This window comes from Salmo salar, chromosome 10 (genome assembly GCF_965601325.2).
Source record: "Salmo salar chromosome 10, fSalSal1, whole genome shotgun sequence".
NCBI lineage: Eukaryota > Metazoa > Chordata > Actinopteri > Salmoniformes > Salmonidae > Salmo > Salmo salar.
This window is the reverse complement of record NC_138300.1, coordinates 82,815,114-82,824,305: the sequence shown is the minus strand read 5'-3', so window position 1 is coordinate 82,824,305 and position 9,192 is coordinate 82,815,114. Positions and strand designations below refer to the sequence as shown.

Genomic DNA, 9,192 nt, shown 5'->3' with positions numbered 1-9,192 from the left:
AGCATTGTCTACATCATTTCTGACCAACAGCTCACTGCATCCTCTGTATTAATACAGAATGACCCTATGACTTAATTTAATTTGTGCAAACAGGAAGTTGTTTCTCAATTTCCATCACACATGGACTGATGAAAACAGATAGTAACCATGATATTCATATTTTGTTGTGTTGCAATATGGAGATTATGCAGTGCTGCAAGTTTCAGACATTTTCAATTACTAGATAGTGGAATGACCAATAGATAGTTTAATTGTTTTTAATTGCCAAAATTACAAACAGTATAAAAATGGATGCCTGGGAGATGGATTTTCTCCCCTGGTCACAAACCCAATTGGTGTGGAGATTACTTCAGTCCTGGTTTTGTCCTTTTTCCTCAACTTCTTTCCCCTTTGCAGCTTTAAAAGGACAAAAATGTATTAACAATCTGAGTGGTCAGTATTTTCTTGAGGTGTCTATATTAATAACTATTGTTTTTCTAAAATGTTATTATCCATTTGAGTAACTGAATAGGTTTCCTTAGAGGCTGTGATAATTTGTTCACCCTCAGTCTGCAGAAGTCCCCAGTGTGTCTGCAGCCTCTGTCTCAGTCTCTCCATGGCCTCCATGTCCTCAGGGAGAGGGGCCCCCAGGGGCCCCAAAGAGGGAGCAGGGTCCCCCAGCAGAGAGGCTGCCGTGGTCCCTACAGCCTCCTTCTCACCCTCCTGGGATATGACAACAATATGTTAGAGGATCATCCCTGCAACACTCATACGACCAGGAAAAAAAAATACAGAGAAAAAACATAATTCAAAATACTTTAAACCTGCATAGCTAGGACCAAGTCAAAGTGGAGCCCTCACTCCCTCGGTGTCCCTCACCTGTATAAGGGCAAGTGTGTGGCCCTGTGCCAGGCCCTGGAGTAGGCTGGTGATCTGTGCCCAGGCTGCCTTCCCCACCCCACTGCCTGGCCCCCGCACCAGCAGCACCAGCCCAGGGTCATACTCATAGGCCAGAGGCAGGAGCAGGCACAGCACCGCCTGCATCAACCCTGCCACATCACTGCAGCCCTGTGGTGGGACGCAAACACACACACTGACTGTAATAATACACTGTACACAACAGATGTTGGGCATTAAAATAAGGTAGAAAATAACATACATCTCCTCCATAAAACCTTGGCAAGCGCAACAAGAGAATCATGTCGTAGGAGTACGTTTCCTTTTCCAAATAATTTGCTGTACCTTTTTCAGACACACAGAAACCTGATATCTGGATTTCTGCTCCTCTGGCTCCTTACTGCTGATCTGCACCACGAGTGCTTTCCTAAAGGAGAAAGGTGAAGGAGATGTTTATGGTTTAGAAGGGTATTTATGACTGTGTGGTTACTCTGTGTGGTTACTGTGCAAACATTCTCACCCGTCCTCAGTGATGTATGTCGGGATCTCCCCATCCCCCAGGTACACCAGCAATAACCTGTGAGGAGAAAAACACTCACCAACTGAGTGTTCGCCACCAGTTTCTCTGCCGGCTTATGCATGTCCAGTATTGAGAATGTACTCAAGGTCATAAACGGTGTATACCGGTTGGTGAGAGACATCCGAGCGTGCTGCGCGGCACACAGCATCGCCACGGAGACATCAGGCACCAGCGCCAGACCGTTACGAATCTGACAGACAGTTAGCATCAAAGTACCAGGTTAGCCAAAGCCAAATCACTGACCAAATATCAGAGGCCAAACCTCACAATCTCTCTACAACTTGTGGTGCTGGGAATAATAGCCCCATAGTTCAGTTCATAATATATAAATACACACACACACACACACACACACAATACGCTCTGTGTATTCATCATGTTCCAGCCCCAGGAATAGCAATGTGTTGCATTACTTCATCACAAGCAAACAAAGGCAACATAAAATGTACTGGAACGAAAGAAACTAAAGTTACGTGCAATTGATGCAGTGCAACAATTGAGGGCATTTGATGTATGTAATGACTCACGACGCAAATGACTTTTGATGAGTAAGAGGAAATTACTCTTAACTTCTAAACACAGCTCACCTCTTGTTTCTTCATCTTTTCAAAGAGTGCGATGACGCTGCAGAGAGACATGAGCGCTTCCTCCTCCGCCGACCCTTCAAAAAAGTTATCCCTGGTTATAAAATAAGACAGTATTATTGAAGCTTCACCAAAAACATTGGAGTCCAATAAATACGATGTGTATTCATATTATCAAAGTAAAAGTACAAATTGATTAAACAGGAACTATGATCATATTTTAAAAGTTGCACTGTGCAGAAAACGCACCGCCATTTCCTGGTTGCTAAAATTCGAATAGTTTGCTTAATTTCCGTTTTTGTGACAAAACAAGCAAGCATAGTGTAGAGAATCATTGTACCATCTAAACCGTTGTAAAATATATTTTATACAACCAAAAATATTGTATTTTCAGCTGTTTGAAGCTGGTATACAAAACCGAAAGTAAAAGATGGCAAAAACAGGAAGCATAGAAATAGCGCAGACTTGATATTAATGAGGACAGATCTATAACACATATTTCTATGTGAATTTGATCAAGTTGGCTAAAAAGTTACATATTGCAGCTTTAACATTATTGTGGGTGGTGAATGTATCTGTGGGTGGTGAATGTATCTGTGGGTGGTGAATGTATCTGTGGGTGGTGAATGCATCTGTGGGTGGTGCATGTATCTGTGGGTGGTGCATGTATCTGTGGGTGGTGCATGTATCTGGGGACATTTGTTGGGGACAGACTTAAATCTCTGAGGTATCTCAGGTGTATAGGTTAGGGACAGACCTTAGTCTTTGCAGTATCTGAAGAGTTGGGGCCAGTGATGACCTCACACGGTCACATCTGTCAGGGACCTCCAGGTCAGCAGGGAGTGCCACTTCAGTGTGGACCAGAGGAGCCAACCGGGACGCAGGCTTCATCCACACCACCTCCTCTTCCTCCGCTTTCTGACCATCCCCCTCTTCTTTCTGACCCTCCTCAGCCTGCACACCCTCTTCCTTCTCTGCCAGCTTACAGCGTTTAGTGCTGGGCTCAGACACGGGTGGGGCAACTGGAAGGGAAGTGAATGGAAGGAGGGAGGAAAGATGAGATTAATAGCTATATTAGGGTAATGCAGGTTGATATGTTGTAAATGAAGTGATGAGATCTGAACGTGATCAGAGGGTGATGTTATATAGTACCTGTGTGTTTGAGGCAGGCCCAGTATGGCTTGTGAGCTGATCTCACACACTGAATGGACTCCAGAGCACTGCAGGGACGGAGAGAACGAGGCAGACACAGTGCAGTGCGTTAACTGACTGTACAAGCTATTTAGGTTATAGCCTTTTTAAAGCTGTGACTGACACGTCAGCCCACCTCTCACATGGGCCGTTCAGTTCTGACGTTTGGGGGGCGGGATCTCCGAGTAAGGTCTGGACGGTCTGGCACACTGATTGGGCCAGTGAGGTCAAGTTGTACCCTCCCTAAAAAATGTTTTTTTTTTTATAGAGTGAATCGAGGTACAAAAAACCCCAGCAAAAACAGTTCCTGATTTGTTAATGTGACTCATTTAAAAAAAAGAGTGACACTGTTAAATATATAAGTCTATGAGTGACCGTCACCTCCAGGACAGCACACAGTTTCCCCCCAGCCAGGGACTTCAGGAGGTGGGTCAGGTGGGCAAAGATGTCTGGGGTGGCACACATGTGACCCTGGGACACAAGCATAAAAGAACGCTTGGTTCTACTGTACAACCATAACAATAGTGTCTAGGCCTATATTAGTTGGTCATTCATTTAAGCAGTAGAATGCCTTACCTCTGGGTCTCCAATGGCAGAGTCAAAGCCTGCACACACAAAGACCAAATCTGGACTGAACTGGAACAAAGAGCATTCATTTCATTCAGTCATCATTTGAGGTTGATATGTAGAGAGAGAGAGAGAACATCGCACACGTTTTGCGAGTGCTGCCGATTCTGACCTGGGAGAATGCCTCACCTCATATGCGATGGGCAGGAGAACATGGAAGAAGACAGAAAGGTAATCACTGTTCTCCATCCCCACCTGTAACCAGTCAAGAGATCAAATGAGAACTGAAGGCATAATGCTACTGAGAAAGTAACAAGTACTGTATGGTAGGCAGGGCTCCTTGATTTAAAAGGACTTCTAGAATTCTACTTCTATGGAACTCACCTTGTTCCAGGGTACGTTGATGTTGAAGCCAGCACCCTTCTCCTTGCCCACACTGTCATAGTCTGATTCCTTCAGGTTGGGCCAAAAGCCTTGGTGCTCATAGCGGTGCCAGGAAAAGTACAGCACACTGGGGGGGTCAGTCAGAGCAATCTGCAGATCAGACAGGATTAACTACCAGACAAAAGGTCCAGTTAGGATCAAGAAAAGACACTCACCTTGGGTCATCCTCAAAAGCGAACTGCACTCCCTGTCCGTGATGCACGTCCCAGTCCACTATCAACACCCTGGGTAAACAAAAACATTCGGAGAAAAACAAACACACATTCGCCCACTCTTCTACTTTCAAAGCCTTACAATGGAATCAGTTAAGAGTGGGTTCTATTCAGGCCCTGCTCACCTCTTGATACCGTACTGTTTCTTGGCATAGTGGGCAGCGATGGCCACGTTGTTGAACACACAGAAGCCGTTGGCAGCACTGCGCTGACTGTGGTGTCCTGGGGGTCTGATGAAAGAAAAGAGGTGGGAGAGGGAGGTGAATCCTGAGTACCAGATACTGTAACTGTGCATACAGGAAGTCAATGACACCTTCCGGGGCATTGTAAATAAAACAGCGGAGGACAAACCCATATGCACTCTGTTCCTCCGTGGTTAAAACTCACCTGACCAAGGCCATGCCGTTCCTCACTTTCCCCGTCATCACACTGTCCACTAGCTGGAGAGTGGCCCCGATGGCCAACTTGGCACAATGGTAGATGTTCTAGAGGCGAAAACACAAGCAGAGAACATGGGTTTCACAATGCTAACTCTGTTTCGGTCAGCCTCATAGTCAGGTCCCATTCTGTGCTTTTCTATATTATGTGCACTATACTGTATATTCTCCATTTGGGACAATGCAGCGATTAGTTGACTGATTGACTGTCCATGTCATCTCACCGGGTGGAAGTAGACATCCCCATACTGCTGGGTGAATGTCCTCAGCTCATCAAGGCTCATGTATGGTGTCTTCTTTACTGCCTCCAGGTACTCCTCACTGTAGGTATGACATAGAGCGGTGGGTGTGTGTGTGTGTGTGTGTGTGTGCGCGTGTGCATGCAGGTGCGTGATAGACTCACCTGTGAGCCAGTAGGATCTCTGCGTCGGTGGCCTGGCGTATAGGCACAGAGACACAGCGCTCAGCCAGACCCTCCTCCTGCAGAGCTGTGTGACTGACAGTCAGACGCTCAGGGACCTCAATTTTACAAGCCGGGCTGAAGAGAGGACATGCAAAAGGACAAAGTAAATACAGGCATATTGTTCACACATGGACCATGACATATTTCCACCCTGTTAGGGACTTACACATAACTCTCTGAAGGTGTTAACAATGCATGTAAATATCAAGATTTAGATTTCCTAAGTAATGAAATGTTCCTTACTCTACTACGTTAATTTATTTTTTTCAAATAATTATAAATCAATGATTGAGTGAAACGTGTGTTATTTTCCCAACCATTTGCACAACATTTTTCAGAATAAAAGTGAATAACAACAGAATTTGGTCAACAGTTTTTCGTATGTAGTTGACCCATTCTATCTCGACAAGTTACCACGAAGATATACATATCATTTGATGTTATTGTTCAATTATTATTTTAAAACACTGACCAATCCGGGTGGAATGAAGCATAACAGGGTGGAAAGCAATAACAGGGTGGTAATAACAGACTAACAGACTAATACCAATAATCAACTAAATATTTAAACAAAGATATATTATGCACTTTAAAATCTGTGAAATGGTCCAATTAAAAACATTACATTTATAATTACAATCACTTTCAATTTATTACATTTTCTATTTACTTTATCTTTTTAAAAACACTGTCAACCTAACCAGATCTCAGAGACTCAGCAGCTCCTACAGTTGCTTCTTTTAATTCAAAGCAGACTGGTACTGTAGATAAAACCGAGTGTTAATACTTACTAGTTTTGCACTGTTGTTTTCCCTGACAAAAAAAAGATTGACACTTCCTGAATGTGATGTCATTGTGGGAAGGGGCTGTTTTTTAAATGGGTATCACTACCAACTAACAGGGGAGAAAGTGAAATCAGGGAAAGGGGGATTACCTAGTCAGCTGTACCACTGAATGCATTCAACTGAAATGTGTCTTCCGCATTTATGACACACGGAAATTCTTAAATACGGTAACAAATACAATAATCATGAGAAAAGAGTATTGGTGACAGATATTTTAAGTAGGACTATAAAATAATGAATAAATATTTTGTATATTTTATTATTTAATGGCTTATATTTCTCGTAGAGGACGATGAATAGCACCGGGGAGATGGCAAAAACGCCTACATCCACTGAAAACAAAATGGTAAAAATGCATAAAAAGTGCATACAGTGCATTCGGAAAGTATTCAGAGCCCTTGACTTTTTCCACATTTTGTTAAGTTACAGCCTTTTTCAAAAATTAATACAATTTTTTTTTAAATGCCCTCAATCTACACACAATACTTCATAATGACAAAGCGAAAGCAGTTTAGAAATTTTTGCAAATGTATTAAAAATAAAATACAGAAATACCTTATTTACATAAGTATTCAGACCCTTTGCTATGACACTTGAAAGAGCTCAGGTGCATCCTGTTTCCATTGATCATTCTTGAGATGTTTCTACAACTAAATTCAATTGATTGGACATGATTTGGAAAGGCACACACCTGCCTATATGGTTCCACAGTTGACAGTGCATGTCAGACCAAAAACCAAGCCATGAGGTCGAAGGAATGGTCCGTTGAGCTCCAAGACAGGACTGTGTCGAGGCACAGATCTGGGGAAGGGTACCAACAAATTTTGGCAGCATTGAAGGTCCCCAAGAACACAGTGGCCTCAATCGTTCTTAAATGAAAAAAGTTTGGAAGCACCAAGTCTCTTCCAAAAGCTGGCTGCCCGACCAAACTGAGCAATCGGGGGAAAAGGTCTTGGTCAGGGAGGTGACCAAGAACCCGATGGTCACTCTGACAGAGCTCCAGAGTTCCTCTGTGGAGATGGGAGGACCTTCTAGGACAACCATCTCTGCTGCACTCCACCAATCGGGCCTTTGTGGTAGAGTGGCCAGACGGAAGCCACTTCTCAGTAAAAGGCACATGACAACCCACTTGGAGTTTGCCAAAAGGTACCTAAAGACTCGCAGACCATGCGAAACAAGATTCTCTGGTCTGATGAAACCAAGACTGAACTCTTTGGCCTGAATGCCAAGCTTCACATCTGGAGGAAACCTGGCACAATCCCTACAGTGAAGCATGGTGGTGGCAGCATCATGCTGTGGGGATGTTTTTCAGCGGCAGGGACTGGGAGACTAGTCAGGATCGACGGAAAGATGAACGGAGCAAAGTACAGAGAGATCCTTGATGAAAACCTGCTCCAGAGTGCTCAGGACCTCAGACTTGGGTGAAGGTTCACCATCCAACAGGACAACGACCCTAAGCACACAGCCAAGACCACCCATTAGTGACTTCGGGACAAGTCTCAATGCCCTTGAGTGGGCCAGCCAGAACCCAGAATTGAACCCGATCTAACATCTCTGGAGAGACCTGAAATTAACAGTGCAGCGACGCTCCCCGTCCAACCTGTCTGAGTAAAGGGTCTGAATACTTATGTAAATGCAATATTATATTTGTATTTTTGAATACAATGCAAAAATGTCTAAACCCGTTTTGGCTTTTTCATTTTGGGTTATTGTGCTTAGATTGACGAGGGGGGAACACGTGTTAATCCTTTTTAGAATAAGGCTGAAACGTAACAAAATGTGGAAAAAGTCAAGGGGTCTGAATACTTTCCGAATGCACTGTATCTCTGTGTGTTTAGGTAAAATCCACATTTTACACTAAAGTGCTATTTCCTGGGGATTGAAAAGACACCACATAACAGGAATGACCAGGCTAACAGTGTGCACTCAAACACTTTTGAACAAGTACACTCACACGCAGCCTACACAGGTCAGTACACATAAACACATTGCTCGTCCTAATATTTCTATATTTCTTAATTCCATTATTTTACTTTTAGATTCGTGTGTATTACTGCACTGTTGGAGTTAGGAACACAAGCATTTCGTTACATCCGCCATAACATCTCCTAAATGTGACTCACCCACTCATACAACACACACAGCAGAACGATAGTTATCATAATCTTTGATATAGATATCCGTTTTGGGTGGGTATAATTTGTGGAACGTTCCAACAGGAATCTGTTCCAAAAACTTCGTAAATAACATGGTTGCCAAAAAACAACGCATACAAAGTTGTAGAGCGGCAGAATAAGATACCGGGTAGTGAGTGGTCTATTTCATTGCGTTTTTCACTCATCGCGTTTATTCCGAAAAATGTCTGTCCTCACTCTGGTTGCCTATGGACAAACATCAAGAATAAACTACGTGGTGAGTTGATGCCTATTCGGCAGCTAGTTAGCTAGGTTTGTATGCGTTGCTACTTTGTATGCGTTGTTGGTTGGCAACCTTGTACTTTACGTTTTTTGGAACAGATTCCTGTTGGGACGTTCCACAAATTATACCCACCCATCCGTTTTTGCTCTCTTTCGCTAGACTGCAGTGTGTAGGACAACAAAATGCACAATAAGAAAGCATGACTTACTCAACCCATAGCAGTTTGTAGCGAGTCATTTCCTCATCATAAACCAAAGCGGTTCCAGACGACATCTTTCAAAGTATTCGCGACTTAAATGGCAGAAGAAAGGGATCACAACTTTAAAGAAAAGTTGACGGAATGTCGATAGCTACCTGTAAATTCGAGACATACGAATTTAGATTAGACTTCAGGGAAACACATTCATCGCGCTTTTCTCGCCAACGGCGCAGACATGTTTGTTGTGTTGAGTGACCACAAGAGGGATTTGATTGGTCTAAACGAGTACCATTACATTTATACATTTTGAATCTCATGTTTTTAGGTATTAATAACACAAGTGGATTTGGAAAATTACTTAAGGTGATGTTACATT

General features: G+C 43.3%; 1 protein-coding gene across 2 annotated transcripts; it reads right to left on the bottom strand.

The window, feature by feature from the left end:
* Positions 1-241: 241 nt before the first annotated feature.
* hdac10 (histone deacetylase 10) lies at positions 242-9,078 on the bottom strand. 2 transcript variants are annotated; one of them, XM_014124484.3, is made up of 20 exons: positions 8,826-9,078; positions 5,295-5,429; positions 5,116-5,212; positions 4,842-4,939; positions 4,580-4,684; positions 4,398-4,466; positions 4,183-4,309; positions 3,988-4,053; positions 3,808-3,867; positions 3,613-3,702; positions 3,368-3,474; positions 3,193-3,260; positions 2,798-3,062; positions 2,044-2,134; positions 1,561-1,646; positions 1,397-1,453; positions 1,222-1,303; positions 859-1,047; positions 543-702; positions 242-396 (listed from the first exon to the last, which is right to left on the bottom strand). In XM_014124484.3, exons 1-20 carry the CDS (start codon positions 8,888-8,890, stop codon positions 350-352), a joined length of 2,064 nt encoding a protein of 687 aa, XP_013979959.1. In that variant the 5' UTR covers positions 8,891-9,078; the 3' UTR covers positions 242-349. The 2 variants fall into 2 exon arrangements, with proteins under 2 accessions (XP_013979959.1, XP_013979960.1); XM_014124485.3 differs by lacking the exon at positions 8,826-9,078 and adding an exon at positions 8,323-8,345.
* Between the last annotated feature and the right edge of the window lie 114 nt (positions 9,079-9,192).